Source organism: Anolis carolinensis, chromosome 2 (assembly GCF_035594765.1).
Source record: "Anolis carolinensis isolate JA03-04 chromosome 2, rAnoCar3.1.pri, whole genome shotgun sequence".
Lineage (NCBI taxonomy): Eukaryota > Metazoa > Chordata > Lepidosauria > Squamata > Dactyloidae > Anolis > Anolis carolinensis.
The window spans coordinates 240773578-240797134 of record NC_085842.1 but is presented as its reverse complement, the minus strand read 5'-3'; the positions used below and the strand labels follow the sequence as shown (position 1 = coordinate 240797134).

At 40.6% G+C, this 23557-nt stretch overlaps 1 protein-coding gene across 2 annotated transcripts in view; it reads right to left on the bottom strand.

Moving 5' to 3' along the window:
• The window catches only part of ermp1 (endoplasmic reticulum metallopeptidase 1), a 40955-nt gene extending 22519 nt beyond the window's left edge, over positions 1–18436 (bottom strand). The window contains exons 1-5 of one of the 2 annotated variants that reach the window (XM_062971943.1): positions 17931–18436; positions 10608–10909; positions 6697–6824; positions 5339–5444; positions 79–225 (exon numbers count right to left, since the gene is read on the bottom strand). In XM_062971943.1, coding sequence (XP_062828013.1) covers positions 79–225; positions 5339–5444; positions 6697–6824; positions 10608–10909; positions 17931–18238 — 991 coding nt within the window. In that variant the 5' untranslated portion in view covers positions 18239–18436. The remainder of the gene's footprint in view (positions 1–78; positions 226–5338; positions 5445–6696; positions 6825–10607; positions 10910–17930) is intronic. The other variant, XM_003216564.4, reaches the window with a different exon arrangement.
• Between the last annotated feature and the right edge of the window lie 5121 nt (positions 18437–23557).

Below are 23557 nucleotides of genomic sequence, written 5' to 3'. Positions count from 1 at the left end.
GTTCCTCTCTTCCCATATTCATCTAAATTTAAGCCACTGCTCCCCAACAGTCCTAACAACATCTGTCCAACAACATACCTGGGATATTGCCAAAATCTCGGTAAATTCGGAAATCTGTTTCTGCAGGGATAATGCCACTCTGAAACACTTCTTGAGCCATAATACAACCAAAAGGATGCTTTGCAGCAGAGATGTATGCATATACAAGCCAGGGGTTTTCAGGCCCTGTAATAATTAGAAAATAGTTACAAAAATGCTAAAATAATTTTTCAATTCTATGCATCTAATTTGCATTTTGCCTTATTCCATAGTCATAGGCTTAGTTCTTAAAATAACTTGAGAAAGACCTCAGAAGAGGTTCCTGTCTACAACACTGTGGTTTTCTGCACACTAACCCACGTCACATTGGGGCAGAAGCTAGGGAGACTCATCAGGGAATAAGCCAGACAAATGGGGGAGAAACAGGAAACATTGCTTTCACAATTTTTTTCAAGTTGATTTATCTTAAGAATTCAGCTCCACAGAGGAGAACAGAAATTATATAGAACAAATGAGTGAGTTGGTGATACCAACATTTTTAGTGTTGATACAGTTTAGGACTAATACATCCCTGTTTTACTCCACTCCTAACTGGCACCTAGGATGACAAATATCCCTGTGAGGATACATCTAACTCTTAAGGAGTTGTTTTTTACTTTTATTTTCCACTCTGTTTTGCTTTATTGATTGAAGATTAATATGGTTATTACTGAAATTTGGATTACAGAGAACAATTTATATCTTCCACTTAGAGCTAAATATCCAAGAATGGAAATCTCAAACTTCAGCTCAAAGTGGCAAAGGAGGTAGTTTTGACAACCCTCCTTCCTCACTGTAGCTTTTTGTTTCCCTCAAAGCTACTACAAAGAGTTGAATGATGGTTGGGAACAATGTAAGAAGAGGCATGGTAGGCTTCATAAAAAACTTCTCTGCTAGATGGCGGTTTCCCATGTTAAGTAGAAATCATCATTTTCCCCACCAGAAAGTGTCTGCTGGTTTTAACTCTCTCAAGATGCATCCAAATCAGTGACAAACCACAACTCTAAAACATTATATAGTAAAAAAAATTCAATTTGGATCTCATGTTATCTTGTTATTGCTTGAAGGTGCAGTTGTTATGTCTATCCCACAACAATTCATAAAGTGAATTAAAACAGTAGTACTAATGATTAAAAAATGACACTAATTCAATAATATAGCCATACATTCAATGAACAATGTAAGTAGTTCAATCAATATAAAATAAGCAAATAATAAACAAAAAGTAAACAAATTTTTGAAGAGGTTAAGAATGTCACTTGCCTCGTTTTTTGCAATTAAATATATTAAGAGTAGTAACAGCTTAGCAATGTATTTCCCTGGAAAACCTCCGAGAGGAAATGAGAAAATGTAATACAAGTACAGTAGAGTCTCACTAATCCAAGCCTCGCTTATCCAAGCCTCTGGATAATCCAAGCCGTTTTTGTAGTCAATGTTTCCAATATATCGTGATATTTTGGTGCTAAATTCGTAAATACAGTAATTACAACATAACATTACTGCGTATTGAACAACTTTTTCTGTCAAATTTGTTGTATAACATGATGTTTTGGTGCTTAATTTGTAAAATCATAACCTAATTTGATGTTTAATAGGCTTTTCCTTGATCAGTCCTTATAATCCAAGATATTCGCTTATCCAAGCTTCTGCCGGCCCGTTTAGCTTGGATTAGTGAGACTCTACTGTATTTAGGATTCTATGTGCTGAATCCTGTTGCTAGTCTCGAGCAGAGCCACTGAAACAGTTGTATTTACTTGTGTTGATCTGCCATTTAACAACTGATTCAATGAAGTTTATTGTAGCTGAATTAGACTCTTAGGATTCCTGTTTATTATAGTGAAAGACATAGAGATTATTGGCTGGTGATAAAATGCAAAAAGCCCGTTTCTCAAGTATTTCATCTTTGGTCAGTTGCCCCAAGATATCATTGTACACTAAATAAAGTCCTGACCTAGAAAGACAGGTTTACTAACTATTGGGACTAAATTCCTAATATTCCTGAAAGCATCACAAGAACAAGGCATTTTCAGGACAGCAGTGTACATATGAACAATACCATAATGATTGTCTAGTAAAAGAATCAAGGAAACCGTGGTGCAAAAAGCCATTTTAACATTTTTATGGTGCAACCCTACCTCTATATCATACCTAAAGTTATTCTCCATATGGATTTTGGAATTTGATATTCTTATTTTTCCAAGCTCTACTTATTTTCATGTTATGCTTTGCCTGACAAACCAAAACACAGCTGCACAACTTAGATTTGCAGAGCCCATCTCTAGTATTACAAAGCCCCCATCTATCTTTCACCAGTAGATGTAGGGGACATGATCCCTGGTTGCTATTCATTCATGCATAAGAGAACTATGTACAGTGAGAGCTTTCCCTATAATTGCCATTGTTGCAGGTCTCCAATCCAATGAGTCTAGTTCACATGTCAAACTGCTTGACATTATCACTGAGAGAATCTATAGCAGTGAAAAGCCAAAAGGGAAGTTCCAGCGACATGTAAGTGGACACACCCCAACAAACACACAGTTCTCATGTACGTTTTTAAATGGTTTCTTTGAACCATGGTTATGAACAGGCAGTCCTTATTACTGAAGAGAACATGAGGCTGCTTCTATTATCTGATCCTATCAAGCAGAGTTTGAGAACTTTACTTTTTTGGACTGTATCTCTGAATTGCACAGCTTGTTTGCCTTTTTGAAAATGTTAGATGTTGGCTGTGATCCACAAAATTGATGCATCCAAAATAACCAGTCAACCAATTCACCACCTTTCTTGAAATTTCTTACTCCCATTTTATTAAATAATGAATGACTGAGAAGTTCTTCTCTGATCTGTTCCTCTTCCCTTTTTACTTCATCTTACTCAACATCTATGTTACACCTCATCGTTTCAGGAGAAGTCTAAGGAAATAGAAGAACTCTACAGGACCACTAGAACATTACTACCTTACAAAATCTAAAATTAACAACACAGCATCTAATTTACAACAATTAACATATGCCTTCTATGATTCTTTTGCCAAAGTTCAGATAATGCAGCCTATTTTGAAATTTCTCATTTAATACAGTAGTTTCATTTGGCTGGCATATCTAAACCCTGTCAACCTGTTTAAATGAGGCTCAAGACTGAGATGACATTTTGGACATGCAGAATACTGTACGTTTCCCACAGATGGATAAAAGCCATCTGTTCCTCATATTACAGAAAACCCTGCTTCCCAATCTTTCCAGTTATTGAAGTCCATACTTAGCCAATCAGAGTACTTATCAAAAAAGTAACCTTCCCCTTCACTGAGCAGAGTGGTGAAAGGCGGGAGCTTAGTCCATCCTGGGAGAACCTAAAACAGGGTCCCCAATTTATGGCCTAAGGGCCAGATGCAGCCCTCCAAGGTCATTTACCCAGCCCCTGCCCTCAACTTTAGACTTAGGGTCACCGTAAGTCTGAAATTACTTGAAGGTACAGATCAAAACAATCCTAATTAACTTGACTATCTCATCAACCAAAAGCAGGTCCACATTTCTCATTGAAATACTGGTCAGTTTATGTTGGCTATATTGTTCTTCGTGTTAAATATTGTATTGTTCTTTTTCTTCTTCTTTTTGCACTGAAAATAAGATATGTCCATTGTGAACAGGAATTTGTTCATTTTTTCAAACTACAGTAGAGTCTCACTTATCCAAGCTAAACGGGCCGGCAGAAGCTTGGATAAGCGAATAATAATCTTGAATAATAAGGAGGGATTAAGGAAAAGCCTATTAAACATCAAATTAGGTTATGATTTTACAAATTAAGCACCAAAACTTCATGTTATGTTGTAATTACTGTATTTACGAATTTAGCACCAAAATATCACGATATATTGAAAACATTGACTACAAAAATGGCTTGGATTATCCAGAGGCTTGGATAAGTGAGACTCTACTGTATAATCCAGTCCCCCAACAGTCTGAGGGACGGTGAATTGGCCCTCTACTTAAAAACTTGGAGGACCCCTCAAAGTAGAGGCCTCTCTATTCCTCTGTGGCACCACTTCCAGACGTTTTTAATGCCTGGGTGGAAAAATGGGAGCTGTTGGCAGGGACATCTGGTGCCCTAAGACAACATTTGTGCTTTCCCATCTCTATGAAATGATCCTTGACTTATCACAAGTAATATAAAAATCTCTAATTTTTACTCCCAAACCTGTTGCAATTTACACATGAGGTTGACTTCTACATGAGTATATATGGTATGTAAAAAATATTTTCTCCTTATATTTCTTTTGCAAGCATTTTATCTTACTTTGGTTTATTATTTCTTTATAATCCCACCTTTCTCCTGTCACATTTGGTAATATGATCTTTTCAGTTCTCTACAATTTCTACTTTCACTTGCATTAGCATATTTTGTTGTTTCTCCATTATTTTCTTCAAATGCACTTGATGTCTTAATCATCTCTTGTAGTTTCCTAACCAGCTTGTTGTGTAATTGATTTTGTTTTGGGTATTCAAATTACATCTTGCATAACACTTTCCTCCAATTGGTTTGAAGATTTAACATGACTACCTTTGTTCAGTTCTGCAGATCACTCTAGATAACGTGTCTAACAAACATTTATTTACTTTTCAAATTTGGGTCATCTTCAATTAGAGAAGTACAGTGCAGGGAGATGTGTTTGCGCTGATAGCAGACAGCTGATAAAATGCAGTGTTTGTAAAAATTATTGTTGTTCCCCATCCACTGCAAAGCATACATTACAATGAAGGTATCAATTTATTATTTATGCATCAATGCACACAAGGCGTGTTCTATTCATGTGAGCTGGACCCAGATGCCCTCAGACACACGCTTATGTGGATAAATCAAAGCATGGAAAAGTTATATCCGTGCTGGTTTTTGGGAGTTGCAATCATAAATGTAATCTGTACCATATTTATTTATTTACAGCATTTATATTCTGCCCTTCTCACCCCGAAGGGGACTCAGGGTGGATCACATTACACATATAGGCAAACATTCAATGCCTTTTAACATAGAACAAAGACAAACAAACATAGGCTTCGAGCGGGCCTCGAACTCATGACCTCCTGGTCAGAGTGATTCATTGCAGTGATTCATTGCAGCTGTTCTCCAGCCTGCGCCACAGCCCGAGCCCTATATAATCATAAACAGTATAAGTCGACCTCATATATAAGTTGAGAGCAGGTTTTGCAGTTAAATTATGGAAGAAAACCATCCTTGGCATATATAAGAAGTCAAAGTATCTTACCTGTCTGAAAAACAAGCTCTTTCCCTCCTACTCCAGCAGCCTCCAGGTTAACAAATGCTCTAACGGATTTAGCCCAATGATGCTGTGTAATGAAGCCATGGCTAGCCTGCATGGGAAGCAAAAATAGAAGATGTCAAGGCAATACTTTTGAGCTACTGTCCCAACACACAAAAATCACATTGGTTTTGGCAAAACATTAACTAGAGCCCTCTTTACCCTGCGATATAAAATCCAGATTATCTGCTTTGAATTGAATTATATGACAGTGTAGAGGGGCCTGAGAGAAGCAGAATGCAAGCAATCTGAGAACATTAAGTTAATTATAAATATAGCACAAAGAATAAAGGAAATAATTATGTCCCTGTTCAGTACGCTTGTCATAGAATATTAAATTTTTTAATTCTTTTCACTTTCATAGCCATCATTTCCAAAGAGACTTTCCATCCTGACACTTGAACTTGGGGACAGGAAGTCCCTTTTTGAGATCTGTTCCTTCAGACTAATTGCTATTTCCATATAAATAGGCAATATAAAAATAAATCAGTTAGAATAGTGAACTATCTTTAGGCTTTGAAAAAAGGCTTACCTGGACCTAAAATTTGACTGGATCCTTCCCTCCTGGAAATGGCCTGAAATGGCCAATCATACCACACCAGAAGACTCTAGGAACGCAACTGGTCATTTCTTGGCCAAAAAGATTTAGAAGCACGGTGATGGTAGCTATTAGATCTCTCCAAACTCTGGAAAGACTGATTTGGAGGGGGTTCATCATTGCCTTCCCCTGAGGTTGAGAGAGTATGGCTTGCTCAAGATCACCCACTGTGTTTTTATAGTTCAGTAAGGGGCTCAAATCCTGGTCTTCTGGGGCTCTAGGATCAACTACTGGTGGCACAGAACACTCAACAATGGTCAGTTTTCTTTTTCATATGACAGCCACCATTGTCCCAAGCTGGCACCTATTAAACTGTTTGGGATTTTTAAGCATTGTTTTTGTTAGTTGTTTAGCAGGTCAAAGAGAATTCTATTTAAAGTTTGCAGATTTTTTTCTCTCAATCAGATTGTAATGTTCCAGCACGATTATCATACTTTAAAAGGCTACTCTTTTGGCACAAATCTATCTTGCACTGTGGTCAGCTCGGCATTGCCTGCATAAACTACCAGCATCTATATAGGGTTCCAGATAGAAGTTAATCTAATTGTTTAAAAATGTTATTGCCCACCTTCAGGATTCTTTTTAGTGATAAAGATAGATAGATAGATAGATAGATAGATAGATAGATAGATAGATAGATAGATAGATAGATGTGCCTAGACAAATGGTATGGAAAACTTTGTAAGTCTGACAATTACAGCCTTACCTGCAAGATACTTTCTTCTGCACCGTTAAACAGAAAGATAACTGCATGTTTTAAGGGTTCCGATGACTTTGAAAGAGCGTGCAGTATCTCAAGCATCACAGAACAGCTGACAGCATCATCACTGGCACCTTAAAAATTATAAAATATTTAGCGGAACTGACTCTTGCACCTTGAAACATAATTCTTATTTTTATTAGTTTATCCACATTTAGTCTTATAGTGTTACATGAAATATTCAAGCATATTATAGAAATGTTCATTGTAAAAATGAATTTCCCTGTTCACATTTGAGCATTATAAAGCACTTGACATACAGTCAGTTCCACTACTTCCCTGCTGGTTAGCATCACAAAACGACTGTGGTATGACCTCCATATATGTGTGACCATTATTCATAGCTTCACTTATCCACGATCATGGCAGCAGGTGTCTTTCCTCACAATTTGCTTGCCTTCTGCCCTGTCTCCCAGAGTCTAGTCCCCATGTGCCAAATCTGGCAGGAGGCCCAGTTGCTGCTGCACTTCTCTGAAGAACTGTTATGTTGGGTGGGGGAGAAGTCTTCTCTCCTATACCCAGCCAACAAAGCAATCCCTCTGCTTTGTTGCAAATGACCTGTTCCATCAGCAGGGAGAGGGGGGGAAACCAAACTTCCTGCTGGATTTGGCAGCTGGACAGGGGTGCTTTAGGGAGGTCAGTACAAGCAGCTTCTATCCAAACATCAGTTACTGGGGCAGCTGGTGGGAGGGGGGATAGTAGGCTCCCTATTTTCATTCTGAGAACAAAAATATAGGGCTTGCTATTACCTGTGGTTTCACGTGCGAAGTCCTGGAACATATTTTACCATGGATATGGGTGATGTACTGTGTATCTGTAGAGCCATTTCACAGGTAAAACACAATAGATCACTTGCTATGACTACTGAATTGTTTTGTCAGGCATCCCAGACCTAAGAACCATTACTTGAAAGTGAATTCCCTTTCAATTGTTACATTTGCTTACATGTGACAGATTCATACAAGTGTAATTTGTTTCACGTACAAAAAGTAGAATTCTGTTTCTCATCCTGCTGCTGCTCAGCAAGCTATTTTAAAAACTCTTTAATGGGATCAAGCATTGCAGGAAGGATGCACATGTTCAAAATTAAAAATCCCAAGGAAATTTGGAGTCCTATAGACTTAATGCATATGTTGTTCTCAGTAATCTAGACAGTGTGTTCAGAAGTAGGGTGCAAGAAAAGAATGCAATAACCATATTAGGAATTTTTTGTATATTCTGTCTAGAACAGTATGCTTTAGCATAGTACTAAAGACATCAGAGACAAATATACTGTAATTTACTCGTAACCATACATTTCATTCCTCCACCACCACCACCCCAAAAAAAACTGGGTCAACTTATACACAAGTCATTGTAAACATCTCAACTCGTCTTTTTTTTTTTTTAAAGGGAAGTGTTTTATTCTCTGAAGAGTGGCAAAAGATAAGAGATTAGCCCATTCCATGAGAACCTGAAAGAAGCACCAACCACCTGTACTCTTTCTACCATGGTGATGCTTCTGGGTTTTTTAAATGTCTTGACAGGAAATGTTGGTGGCTCTTTGGTACTTCCCCATAAAGGAACACTGAGGGAGTAGAGGGGTTGGCACTCCTTTTAGGTTTTCCCAGGATGGACTATGGTCTCACTTTTCATCTCTACTCAGAGAAAAGGGTGGCTCCTTTTTCATAAGAATTAAGATATAGTACTTACAATGACCTGTGGGTATTGTGTCTTAACCACCTTTATTTTAAAAACCTTCTTTGAACAGAGGGGCAAAGGGCCTTTCTGAACACCTGGGCAGGAAAATGGCAGCAGTCAAGGTGCTTTCCCTATTCTGACGAATGACTCCCAACTTATCCATGCGACATCTCAAAATCCGTAATTGGTACCAAAACCTGCCCTGAACTTATATATGACGTCAACTTATACACAGGTGTGTGTGTGTGTGTGTGTGTGTGTGTGTGTGTACATCAAGCCATTGCAACTCATATTTCTTTCTTTATATCTGATATATATATATGCGCAAAAAGACTAATCAGATATAAATAAATATAAGTTGCAATGGCTTGATGTACTTTCTAAGCCATTAATATAAAATGTGTATTTATTCAGCAAGAAGAAGTGATACCTGTTAGCTCTTCTAGAACAAATTATTGTGCTATCTTCAACCCCAACTTTGGGAGAAAGAAGAGATATAGGTCAAATATAGTAGGGCCCAACTTATTACATGAGCTCATTAAACATGGTTTCATTTATATGGAAAGAGCTTTGAATACCACAGAATTACTCTGGAACCCCTAATAATGCCTAGAGAAGTGTTCTCCAGGATACAGTATGACCGATATTCAACATCCACCAGACATTCTACTGGAAGTTGATTGTAGCATTAAACTGCAGGCTTAGAGAAAATTCTTCTCTAAGCATCACCAGGTCTTTCAGAATGATTCTGATATGCTTTGTCCAGAAGCCCAAAATATTCTTCACCTCGTGTTTGAAAAATAGAGTTCAAGATTAAATGAAAGGTACTGGAATAGATACCTCAGGTAATATGTACATCTACTGTAAATAACACTATATTTAAATGTCTTGGATTACATTCGATCAACTTTTAAGATATTATAAAATCAGTCAGGAATGATGATGAATGCTAACTACTCTGGCATACATATTATCTTTTGCACAAAGGACAGAACATATAGTTTACAATGAAATAAATTAATCAAAACATTTTCACTTTATATTGCAAATAACTAGTCTTTTTGTTTTATTGTTAGTGGTATATACAATTATATTACTGATTACTACAGGCGAAATTCAAAATCCTATCTAGACTTAGATCTACTAAAATCAGTGGCACTTGTTAAGCACAACCAACTGCTTAACAAGTAAATATAATTCTTGCTTGTGTTGCAATTCAACCACAATAATTTCAGAATTATATTCTTCCACATTAAAATAGAACACATATGTCAGTTCCTCCATTGCAGGAATTGCAGAAATTAAACGGCAATTTCTTCTCAAAATTGAAAAGTACTGTATAGCCTAGCTAATAATGAAAAAAAAAAACCCAGAATGCAACAATTATATTACACTTTGAAATATATATTTGTTTAATAATTATAATAGGGATATCTATCTATCCACCCAAATTCTAATTTTAATACTGATGTCATTTTAGAAATTAGCATTAATAAAAAGTACCCTATATGCTCATGTATAAATGCTAGCAATTTGGGTCAAAAAATCAACTCCCAAAATCTGGATCAATTTGGCTCAATGGGAGCACTATAGTCTTTTAAGTCTAATAAAAAAAGGAGCCATACTCTTATTTGAGCACAGTAGTGAAAAGCAAGAGTTTAGTCCATACTGGGAGAAATTAAAAGAAGCATCGATTCCCTCTCCTGTTTTCATAATGGGCTGGTTCTAGCCTTTTAAAATGTCTGGGCAAGGAAAGGGCGGCAGCAGCGGATGGTCCTCTCAGTTGGCTTTGGTGCTTTCCCCTCTAATGCAGAATGACCATTGACTTATCCACAGAGAATATTAAATCCCTAATTTTGCCCCCAAAACCTGCCTTCAACTTATACATGAGGTTGACATCTGCATGAGTATGTTCTGCTACCTAAAATATCCTAAAATTCTTTCATTAAATAAAATCTAGGAGATTATGTCTTGCTATGACTCAAATCTTATTTTTTCTTGACTTTAGCAGGAAAAAATAAGGATTGTTTTAGAGTAATTCTTCACTAATGCAGGTTTTCAAATGGCATGAGGACAGAGAGATATAGATCTGTTCAACAGAGCAGCTAGCACAAACTTGTTAGCATGTTGTGATTTCCTTTTCCCTGCAGTTACACCAAGTTTTCTGATTTACCTACCTAAAGTATTTGTTACAGAGTCAAAGTGGCAGTTGGATAGTACAGCATGTTCAGCTCCACTTCTGGGTTCCAGTTTAACTACGACATTAGTAATATTGTCATAGTAACTAGTGAACCCTCCAAGAAAGTCAAGACTGAAGGTGCCTGTTGGTCTTTGTACATCTACAGAGATGTTGTGGGCACGGCTGCTTTCTCTTTCAATAGCTTTAACTTGTTCCAAGAGGTAGTTTACTGTGAAGACTTCATTTTCTGGGCTTCCAACTGCTCTTGGGCCTATTGCAGTAATATTTTCTAGATATGCCCTGTAAGAGATGAAATTGAACATCAGAGGTTTTATTTTGATAGATTTGAGTGCAATGTGCAGCTCTTCCAAATAAATTCTTAGTCAAAGAGGAAAGGGTTAAATCTGTTCCTGTATACACCCACATAAGCTTAATAACATTCCTGTTTGTATTAGGGTCATGGAGCAGAGGTTCACTGCTTAACATTCCATTAACAACCGGAACCAATGGGGGAAAAGTTACAGAACAAGTTCTTAATACAGCCTTCTGTTGTTCATACACATACATACACAGCAATGATTTGTGATATTCCGAGTTGCAATGTTTACTGGGATGATGCCCGAAGAATTGAAAAATCTACATAATTTCATGTAGTATTATCACAGGAATATGCGACCTTTTCTTTAGTTTACTCCTTACTACATACAAGAGATAATTCTGTTTTGTCTCTGTTTACAACCATTACAGGTGTTGAATCTACATATTTTAATTCCAACTCCTATCAGCATTGAGTTGATGGGAATTCGAGTCCAAAAACATCTGAAGGACCCCCTGATCACTACCTCTGGGGCATTTTTCACACCACATAAATATAATGCTGTATTCCATCATATGGAAGTCTGGGATCTGTAGTTCAGAGTGGGCTAATTAGAATTCTCAGAGTTCTAGTATCTTGTCAAACTACAAACCCTAGAATTCCATAGGATGTTGTTATAACACTTAAATTGGGATCACAATGCCAGAACTGTGTAATATGAAAGCCTGTTGCTGTTAACTGCCATCAAGTCAACTTTGACTTGTTGACAACCCAATTAATGCGAAAATTCAAATTCACTCTATTATCAACAGCCCTTATCAGATCATGTATACTCAGGTCTGTCGCTTCTTTGATTGAATCTATCCATCTGGAGTGCAGTCTTCCTCTTTTTCTTAGCAAGCATTATTGCCTTTTTTTAGTGAGTCATGTCCTCTCATGATATGTCCAAAGTACCACAATCTCAGCTTAGTCATCTTAGCTCCACACAGGCAGTCCCTGAGTTACAAACACTTGACTTACATGCGACTCTTAATTACAAATGGGGATGAGACAACAGGAAGTGAGAAGAAATCTACTCCAAGGAAGGGAAATTAACTTCTGTGAGTAAGCATTATCATTGGAAAAGGGGTTTATCACCATCCTTTGTTACACAACCCAACATTTTCAAAATTCAATTGTCACACGGACAGAAAGGGAGGCGAAATCATCTAAACAGAGGACACAGATGGCAAAATTAATGTTCCAGGGTTGTTAACTCTTTCCTATGCTATCCAAAACTTTTAAAATTGGGTGTTGGGGTTACATTTTTAAAATGTTCCTGTTCTGACTTACCTGCAAATTCAACTTAAGAACAAACCTACAGACCCTATCTTGTTTGTCACCTGGGGACTGCCTGTATATGGTAAAAGTCTCTTTTTTGGTGAAAATTTGAGAACCATTTTGTTTGCATGGGAAATTAATGAAACAGTTTAATGGTTATTGAAATGCCTAGTATCCCCTTTCTTGGGAACTGGAATATATATTGAGTTTCCAATCTGGGAAGCATTGGTATGTCCTCCGTATTTGTTGACAGATTCTGGTTATAACTGGTGTGGATTCTGTTTTTGTAACTTGAAATAGTTCTATTGGTAATGTGGAAGGGACCTTAGATAATTACAAGGAAATGTAATGCAATTGTAATAAAAATATATTTGCCTTTGTGTACAAGGCAGGGCAGTATTTAAGCAGGAGCAGTATGAAAGGGCCTCTGCTTAAATGCATGACGTACGACTTAAGACAAAATATATTTTCTATTACAATTTCACTTATGTCTGAAAACTTCAGAACCAATGCAGCAAGACCAATTAGTGCTAATGACTGGCTTGGGAACCACCTAAGATTTATTCATAGGCCACCTGACTTTTAAGTTCTAAGAATCAGAACATGAATACAATTATATTTTACACTTCACTTTCTCAGATATTTGATTTAGATATTGCCTGGAATTCTATTAGGGGCACATATAAGCATCCCTTGCATGTGTAGGTGTTCTTCTTTGGGTGCCACAGAGTTTTGTATTCCCTTTTCCACTTCCTTCTCAACCAAAGCCCGCACTCCATGGACTTGCTGCAAAGTCTCTGAAGTCAGCCAGCATACTCATTTCATGCTTTTCCACCAGCAGGTAGGACCAGATAAGCTACATCCCCATAGCCAGAAACAAAATGATAACATCAGCACTGAGATTCATCAGAGCACTCAGTGGTCTCAGCATTCCTGTAATCATTTTGCATTTGACTATGGCGATGTATTCCTTCTCTGATTCTGCCTGCTTGCTGCAAAACACAGAATGGCTGTGCAGGGGGGCTTTAGGGACTTTACATTAAGTTGGGAGATTATGTGGTTTAGCATAACAGATCCACATGTTGATACTGATGCTACACTGAGTGAACATTGGATTGAGGCCATTGTCGGTTAATTGCTGCAAATACCTGATAGCAAACAAATGTTGGTCTGTAGTCCTCCAGAGTTTTTTTACAGTAACTCTCATAATCCCCCACCACTGGCTCTGTTAAAGTTGGCGGAAGTTGTAGGTTCAAAATATATTATTGTGGTTCTACACATATGCATTCAAAATTGGTCATCACTATGAATTGTTCCTAAATAATGGGACCATCTATGCTCAAGCTGAGATGCTGGTGATAACGAACATGGAGAAGAGGTCCCCACTGTGAAAAAACAAGAAAAGAGGAATTGGAAAAAAAGGCAAGCATCAAATTAGGGGGAAATGAGAAAATAGCAGATAGTACCACAAAACCCTTTCACGAAGTGAAAGTTATGGGGAAAATAATGATAGTCAATGTTCTCAACCACAAAACATTTGGAAGCATTGTAACACAAGTGAATTGGTTCCAATTCCCAGCTTAGCACCAAGTCAGTTCTCCCAAAATAATAAAAATGTAACAATGCAGTCAGGAATCTACAATATTTGTTCACAAGGTTACTAATGCAGGACTGGAACAAAAACGTCCATAACGTCTTCATGTGTTATGGACTTCAGTACATGAACTTGACTGGAGGAAATGTATGGGACACAGTAAGAAGACGTGTAAAAGGAAGAGAAATCGGCTCCTTGTGTTCAACTCTGTAAGACACTGTCATGGACTCCACACAAAACATTGGAACCACTGTCCTCAGACTATGCCTGGATCTACACTGCCAAATAATGTAGTTTTGAATTGCAGGCCTATATAATGTAGTCACATGCAGATAAACTGTATTATATGGCAGTATAGATCAAGCCAAATCTATTTTTTGCTGGTATTCACCTGTTGAAGCTAGTAATGAATGGAGAAAATGGCTGTGGAGTTGCTACATCAAGATAAATTTGCACAATTTTGGATGAGGATAAACTGCCCACTATGAATAGCTGGAAAAGCAAACTAGAAACTTGCCTTCAGGGTTGATGATTAATGCCTGAAATTGTTCTTGCTTCACTTTCTACCCCATTGCAAACAGGCGTGGTACAGCTTGATATGTTAGAAGCAAAGCACAGAAGCACCTGCTCTTCATAACATTTAACTAGGCAAGGTAGGCTCTGGCAGAAGAATGTTGATGGATCCCCCATTGCTAGGATTCCATCTGAATCTGGACTGTTTGCCAAGAGGGAGGGATAAAAGGGACTCGGGGTGCTTCTTTTCGCCTCTGAAAAGTGAGAGAGAAGACTCCCCACCTCTTCTGCACATGAAAGATTCTTTTTAGGTCTGCCTTCTGCAAAAGTGTCAACCAGAATGAACAAATGGGCTCTATTTTTCCTTACTGCTTCTGGCATATAGAGTGGACTTGGAGAGAAGTTGATAGCGAATCCTCAGATAATAGCTGTGAATATTTGATAAACGGAATGGGTTCGAATGGCATTCACCTCTGTGAGCCCTATGATGATATAAGCAACAGATCTGGGGCTCAAGTCAAGCCACAGCTATCCTTGGTTGCAAAGGCATCTGTGACAGCAAAGCTTTCACCAATTCATCCATCTTTTCATGACAATCACAGAACAAAGGAAATGTACACACAGAGATGAACCATGCGTGGTTTGGAAAGCGTGTGAGCATTCTGCTAAGCATTCTCAGGAGAGGATAACTTATCTCCAATAGAAAAAGTGTAGGTGGCTAAGCTAAATAAAAATTATAATTCATGTTTTCTAAGGCCCCTTCCACACAGCTGTATAAAATACACATTGAACTGGATTATATGGCAGTGTGGACTCAGGGCCCTTCCACACAACCATATAACCCAGAATATGAAGGCAGATGATCCACAATATCTGCTTTGAACTGGTTTATCTGAGTCCACACTTTGAACTGGTTTATCTGAGTCCACACTTAAAGCAGATAATGTGAGATTTTATACAACTGAGCGGAAGGGGCCTCAGTTCAAGGCAAGTGTTGTGGATTATCTGCCTTGATATTCTGGGTTATATGGCTGTGTGGAAGGGCCCTTCAGGACATAACCAAGGAACAGCATTTGTAGTTCTGCTTGGATCATAGAACACTGTCACATTTGAATGAGCATCGATGTCCTTTGGGGAAAGAAATACAAGCCATAGAGAGACTGCAAAACAGGTTCGTCAACAAGGTCGATGTTTAATTGCAGGGTTTAAAAAGAGCTGCACAGGCCAAGCCGTATCTTCCTCAAAGAGAGCTAGCCTGAACAAGCTCTGAGCAGAAACAATGGCATCTAGTACAAACCTTGTTTTGGTAAAGACATGAAAAGGGATTAAAGAACTCTACAGGAAAGTCATAGTCCTACTCTATTTCGCTTTGGTCAGACTTCACCTGGAATAACAAAAATGGAGCCACAGTGGCACAACAGGTTAAACCCTTGTGCCGGCTGAACCGCTGACCTGAAGGTTGAGTTGCTGACCTGAAGGTTGGCGGTTTAAATCCACGAGATGAGGTGAGCGCCTGTCTGTCAGCTCTAGCTTGTGGGGACATGAGAGAAGCCTCCCAGTGGAATGGTAACACATCCAGTCGTCCCCTGGGCAATGTCTCTGTAGAGACATGCATCCAGTTCTGGGCACCATAATTCAAGAAGGATATTAATAAGCTGGAAGGTGTCCAGAGAAGGGTGACCAAAGCAAGCCAAGGTTTGGAAGTCAAGCCCTATGAGGAGCGGTCGACAGCATGTTTAGCTTGGAGAAAAGAAGGCTGAGAGGGGACATAATGGCCATGTTTAAATATCAGAAAGGATGTCTAATTCGGAGGAAATAAGCTTGTTTTCTTCTGCTCTGGAAACTGGGGGTCCTTTTACACAGCCATATAACCCAGAATATCAAGACAGAAAATCCCACAATATCTGCTTTGAACTGGGATATTTGAGTCCACACTGTCATATAATACAGTTCAAAGCAGATGTGGGATATTATTCAGCTGTGCAGAAAGGTGTTGGAGATAGCAACTTTCTCAAGCCTCCTCTATTTAATGTTTTGTCTATTTATAATGTGTCAGTTTATTTCCTGAAGTTTATGTCTTCTTTGGTTTGCAGTTTTCTTAGCTCTAGCAGTGGGAGGGGCTGTAGACCATGTGACTGTTTAAAATGCAGTTTTTAAAGGAAGACAGTTGAAGAAGACAGTTGAGACTTGAGTCCCTTGGAAGTAGACTGTTATGAAAGAGAGCTGTACAGAGCAATATAGTTTTGAGGAGACTGTAAAAAACTATAAGTTAAAGACACAAACTTAAAATGTTTTAAAGGATAACCTGACAAGAAATATAACTGTATGTTTAAATACATGAAGTTATAAGTAAAACAAACTTGTTTTTAAAAAGAAGTCTACTTGAATCTTTGTCTGTGGAGAGAGTAGAATAGAAACAAGATAGTTACGTGCCCAGTGATCATTCATTCATTAACCAATAAACTAAAGGAGCACTTCTGAAACTCTGCTACCCATTAGATTGTGATCCTAACAGATCATAATACTCAATAGGTTGTGATCCTAACAGGTCATAATCCAATAATCCAATAAAGGGACCTAGGACAGGGAACAAGGGATTAAAACTTCAGGAAGAAAGATTCCACCTAAACATTAAGAAGAACTTCCTGACAGAAAGTGGGTGGTGGAGCGGAGCCTCCTTCTCTGGAGGTCTTAAAGCAGAGGCTGGACCTTACACAGATATATAAACCTCTGTTGCCTAGCTTGCAAAATACCTCACAACTTCTATGGATGCCTGTCATAGATGTGAGCAAAATCAGGACAGAAAGCTTCTGGCACATGGCCATACAGCCCAAAAGACTCACAGCAACCCAGACGCTGGATGGCCATCTGTAGGGGGTGCTTTGATTGGGTGCTCCTGCATTGTAATTCCAATGAATCTTTCATGAGTTTAAACCAGGCCTGGGAAATCTTTGGCCCTCCAGGTGTTTTGGACTTCAACTCCCACAATTCCTAACAGCCTACCGGGATGTATGGCCATGTTCCAGAAGCATTCTCTCCTGACATTTCACCTGCATCTATGACAGGCATCCTCTGAGGTTGTGAGGTCTGTTGGAAATTTGGCAATTGGAGTTTATATATCCCCTGAAGGTGGGAGAAAGAATTCTTGTCTGTTTGAGGCAGGTGTGGATGTTGCAACTGGCCCCCCTTGATTAGCATTGAATAGCCTTGCAGCTTCAGGGTCTAAATGCTTACTGCCTGGGGGGAATCCTTTGCTGGGAGGAGTTAGTTGGCCCAGGTTGATTCATGTCTGGAATTTTCTGAGTGGTTTTCTTTATTTACTGTCCAGGCCTAGGCAAAATTCGGCCCTCCCTCCAGGTGTTTTGGATTTCAACTCCCACCATTCCTTAAGCGGCTGAGGGGGGAAAGAAAAGGTCCTGAGGCTGTTAGGAATGGTGGGAGTTGAAGTCCAAAACACCTGGAGGGACGAAGTTTGCCTATGCCTGATCTCCAGTCCCCCTTCAGCCCCGTCCCTCCAGAAGCCTCCTTCTCCTCCTCTTGCCAGGGTTGCCATGGAGATCTGGGGGGGCTGACGTTACCTGGCGCGCGGGGCGCTGAATTCCTTCGGGCCGCGCGCCGACTGGACCAACCGCTGGAAGGAGAGGTGTACGAGCCCGCGCAGCGCGAGCCAATAGAGGAGCAGCACCACCGCCACGCGCCACTCCGGCAGCGCCAGGAGCCGCAGCCTCCCGCCGCCGCTTCCTCCCTTCCCAGCCTTCTTCCAGTTCTCTCCATCTTGCTCCTTCTCCGGCCGCCGCCGCTTCTGCTGCTGGGTTTGGTGCGAGGGCTGCTGCTGCTGCGTCCGGAGGCGCCTCACGGCCCCGACCGCCGCCGAGCTGCGCTCCATGAAAGCCCGGCGCTTCTTGCCCTTGCCTGAGGAGGACTCGAAAGCAACGCCGGGGCGCTCTGAGTATGGCAGCGGATGAGGGCCAAAAGTGCTCGGAGTGCCTATCCTTCGCGAGGAAGGAGAACAATAAGTAGGGAGCGGAGGGGAAGGGGGGGTGAGGCGAAGCGAGTGAGTCTCCTCACAAGGTCACGTGGGGAGAGTGGCCTATGCCCCGCCCCTTCCCTGGCTTGCCTGCCAATCACCGGGGAAGGATGATGGGATGGGCAATGCGCCTCCTGGAGGTGTACCTACACAGTGGAATCAGTGCAATTTGACAACACTTGACTCAATGCTATGGAATCCTTGGAGTTGTTTCACAAAGGCCCCTTCCACGCAGCTTACTAAAATCCCACATTACCTGCTGTGAACTGACAGTGTGGACTAAGATAACCCTGTTCAAAGCAGGTATTGTGGGTTATCCTGCCTTGATATTCAGGGTTATATGGCTGTGTGGTGATATGGGGATACCAAGTCACCTTGTCTGTCACCTGAGGAATCTGTATAACGACCAAGTAGCAACAGTAAGAACAGATCACGGAACAACAGAATGGTTCAAGACTGGGAAAGGAGTACGGCAGGGCTGTATACTTTCCCCTTATAACCAAGGTGAAAGAAGAAATTGCAAAAGCTGGGTTGCAGTTAAACATCAAAAAACCAAGATTATGGCAACCAGACTTATTGATAACTGGCAAATAGAAGGGAAAAAGTGGAGGCTGCGACAGACTTTGTATTTCTTAGTTGCAAAGATGATTGCAGACGTAGACTGCAGCCAGGAAATCAGAAGACGTTTAGTTCTTGGGAGAAGAGCAATGATCAATCTTGATAAAATAGCGAAGAGTAGAGACATCACACTGGCAACGAAGCTCCGCATAGTTAAAGCAATGATATTCCCCACAGTAACCTATGGATGTGAGAGCTGGACCATAAGGAAGGCTGAGCGAAGGAACGCCAAAATTGAACTTTGGTGTTGGAGGAAAATTCTGAGAGTGCCTTAGATCGCAAGAAGATCCAACCAGTCCATACTCAAGGAAATAACGCCCGACTGCTCACTGGAGGGAAGGATATTGGAGGCAAAGATGAAGTACTTTGGCCACATAATGAGAACACAGGAAAACTTGGAGAAGAGAATAATGCTGGGGAAAATGGAAGGAAAAAGGAAGTGGGGCCGACCAGAGCAAGATGGATGGGTGGTATCCTTGAAGCAACTGGCTTGACTTTGAAGGAGCTGTGGGTGGCCACGGCTGACAGGGAGTTCTGGCGTGGGCTGGTCCATGAGGTCGCAAAGAGTCGGAAGCAACTGAACGAATAAACAACAACACATGGCTGTGTGGAAGGGTACAAAGTCCTTATCCTTCTCTGCTAAAGGATGCTGGTGCCTCGCCAAATTACAACTTTCAGAATTCCATAGCATTGTACCATGGCAGTTGAAGTGGTGCCACACTGTTAATTCTCCAGGGTAGATGCAACCCTAGCCACCCACTTTGTTCAGTGCATCCGCAGGGGTCCCTTATTTCTGGCCTTTATGGGCCCAAAGAAAGCAGTAAACTCTCAGGGCCATTACACAGTCATATAACCCAGAAAATCAAGTCAGGAAATCCCACAATATCTGCTTTAAACTGGGTTATCTGAGTCTACACTCAGGGCCTCATTTAAGTAGAATTCAAGCAACCAGCAAAGATATCAAAGAAGTCATAACAATAGGAGGGGTTTTTTTTGTAATGCAGCAACACTTTAAATAAAAGGGCTGCTGTGAGTTTTCCAGGCTACATGACCATGTTCCAGAAATATTTTCCCCTGCATCTAGATGGGGGCAAAACGTCAGGAAAGTGTTTCTGGAACATGGCCATACAGTCTGGAAAATTCACAGCAACCCAGTGATTCCAGCCACCCAGTGATTCCAATCTTAATATCCAGTCAACACAAAGTGTATAGCACGAGCACAGTATAGTATGAGGTATAATTCTGTCTAAATTAAGCCTGTTTTTAATCGTAACTCTCAAGCAACCAGAATCAACACTCATCCGATATCTACTAATCCCTATGGGTGCCAGTTAACTGAGAGTCTACTGTACTTACATCAATGTAAAGAAAGGGGAGGAAAATCTCAAATACTTGTGGTCCCATGTATTTTGGACAAGAGCTTCTCAACCTATGTCAGATAATGTCTAACATTCTCCTTTTATATGAACTGAATGAGATCCCATACTAATGTGGGCCCTGGAATGTGTGAACGATATCCTCATTTTACAGCTAAATCCATGGCTACATTAATTGAGTTTGCTATTGGGTAGAACATCAGTTTAGTAATAGATATTCCATGGTTGTCAATCCTGGGTGCATCTACACCAGGCTTGGGCAAACTTGGGCCCACCAAGTGTTTTAAACTCCAACTCCCACAATGCCTAATGCCTAAGCGGCTGAGGGGGAAAAGGAAAGGGCCTGAGGCTGTTAGGCATTGTGGGAGTTGGAGTCCAAAACACCTGGCGGGCCCACATTTGCCCAAGCCAGAGTTACACTATAGAATTGGTAATCAGTCACAGAGACAGATTGCAAGCAGCAGGTGGAAGCTGGGTACTGTTCCATTATCCAGGTGGAGGCCACAAGAGGGCACTAGAGAGATATGGATAGTCCATTTTAGGGGGGGAAAGGGGTTGAAAGAATAAAACCATTTCCCCCTGTGTTCCTGTTACTGCCCTCATCTATGTCGCTGTCATGGAAACAACCCTCACTTATAAAATGAGAAGTGAGAAGGGGGGGGGGGGTAACCAGCAAAAACGGGAGGAATGGTTTTTCCTCCTTCAACTCTCCCCCATAAAATGGGCTATCCTTCTCAGTCTAGCCCCCCTTGAGGCCTCTGCCTGAATAATAGAACAGTTCCGTAGAATTAAATTACATTAATAGAATCAAAGTTTGAAGACATCACTAGAACCATCCAGTCCAGCCCCCTGCCATGCAGGAACACAGCACTCCTGGAAGATGGCCATCCAGCCTCTGCTTGAAAACCTCCAGAGAAGGAGGCTCCACTATATTTTTACTGTCAGACATTTCTTTCTATTAATTAGGTGGAGGCTTTTCTTGCAATTTGGATCTGTTCCTAGATATTTTAATCTACAGACTACCAGAAAACAAGCTCATCCCCTCCTCAGTGTGTCTACAGTATGAGGCTACAATGACCATATAATACAATTTAAAATTGTGTTACATGGCAATGCAGATGCAGCCTAGGGTCACTGTCTACGGTCCCTAGTTTTACGGCCTAGGGTCATTGTCTACATTGTCTAAGTTCTTCAAGGGTGCATCTACACTGTTGAATGAATTCAAATTGACTCTACTTGAACTGGTATGGTTTTATTTTAAAGAAAATGGTTTTGCAAACGTCTGGAGGTTCAGAGGAGCCCAACAGCAGCTACCTGTGGGTCCCCAGATGTTTTGGCCTTCAACTCCCAGAAATCCTAACAGCTGGTAAACTGGCTGGGATTTCTGGGAGTTGTAGGCCAAAACACCTGGGGACCCACAGGTTGAGAACCACTGATGTATATGTTTTATGTCTTCATATAAAATGCTTTTTTGAGAGGTATACCACCAAATCACAACCTTGTTGACCTTTCATCAGCACCTCAAGACCCAGGAAATACCCTCCAGCCATTTTCCTGGGATTCATCTCAGTTATAAAGGATTCAAGCACCCATAATCTCCGTGGCCAATCCATTTCTATTGGCTCCATAAACTCAGCTGTATAGAGGACACCAGGAGCCTGTGTTCGGACCACCATCCTTTGTGCAGCTACACGTGCATTGTTGCCGTGATGATGGGAGGTCATGTCCTGTTTTCTAAAGTGACATTTCCCCTTTTCCCAGGACTGGATTTGCTAATCCCATCATCTTGAACAATCATCTGTATGGGACACAATGGACATGCACACCATAGGTGCCCGACCCACCCTGATGGGTCACTCAGCTACACAAAAGACATTCTATAACACACATGGTACCTTGTTGCCCTTCTTTGTTCTGTCCCTTGTTGGGACAATGGTAATCCATTCAAAGTATTTTGCACTCTTTAGTCTCCCAGACCTTTCTCTCCCCCGTCAGCCATTGGAGAGCAGAAATCTGCATCGGAAGTGGGGAATGCTCTCTGATTGGCTGGTGAGCACCGCCGTCCTGCCTCTGCAGGGGGTCCCTGCCAGCTGGCCATGACATCAGTGGAGCTCAGCCAATCACAGAGAAGCCGGGTCCAACTGGGGTGGGAGTGGAAAATTCAAAGGATTTCTGTTTATAAAAATGTATGTTTTGTACTGTATGGTATAATAGAATTGGGGCAGGGGGGAATCTTTTTTAATCCCACCACTCTACCACCAATATAACAAAGGAGCTGAGACACCAAATATATCAGACACCTCTCCACTCTACTCATGCTCACACGCACGCACCGTATGTGAGAGGCGAGGATATACCGTTTGATTTTAGATTTTCTTTTAAAATGGTAGCTGCCAGCCTTTAGGATTTTTGTTGTTAAATGTGTCTGAGGCAAATTTCTCCCATTCCCTGTCCACACTGTTTCTACCCCTGACTCTCAAACTGATGTTCACTATGAGGCTTTTCTGTGGTATTTTATTGTTGTATTGCTGGAACTTTTATTAAGGTTTCTTGATGGAAAATATACACTGTGGAGGCTCTTGAAAGTTGAAAATAGAATAAAAAATTATTTTCTTAAAAACAGGCAAATAATTACTTCAGAAAGGTTCATAAGCGTAATCGGTTACAGACGTTCTTCAGCTTAACTTAGTTGTATGTTTCAGATTACTTCACTTAGTTTCAAACTGTTCCAACCAACCAATCTATCTATTGGTCACAAAAACCCTCGCTCTATTTGCTGAGAATAGACACGAGTTCCCCTGGGTTGTTAATTAACTCTAACCTAGAGTCCTTCTATTAACCAGCCCAGTAGTGAGAGTCAATCCCTTGAGTTATCTTCCCCCAAGAGATCCAAACTGCCTGACTTAGCCTGTCAGTTTCCACAGCTTTTAGTTCTCTCTCTCACACACACACCCTCCAAACTCCAAAACCGAACTGCTCTCTTAAAACCCTAAAACAGAATTCTCTTCTTCAAACCCCAAAACGGAACTCTCTGGAGCTCTTTTTTTTCTCTTCACTCTAAGACTTGGCTCCTCCCATCTGCTCTGGTTGGCCAATCCTAGGAGTCTCTCTCTAAGCTCCTCCCTCTTTCTAACCACACTCAAGATGGCTGCCTGGCATTCCTCTACAGAATGGATGCCTGCCT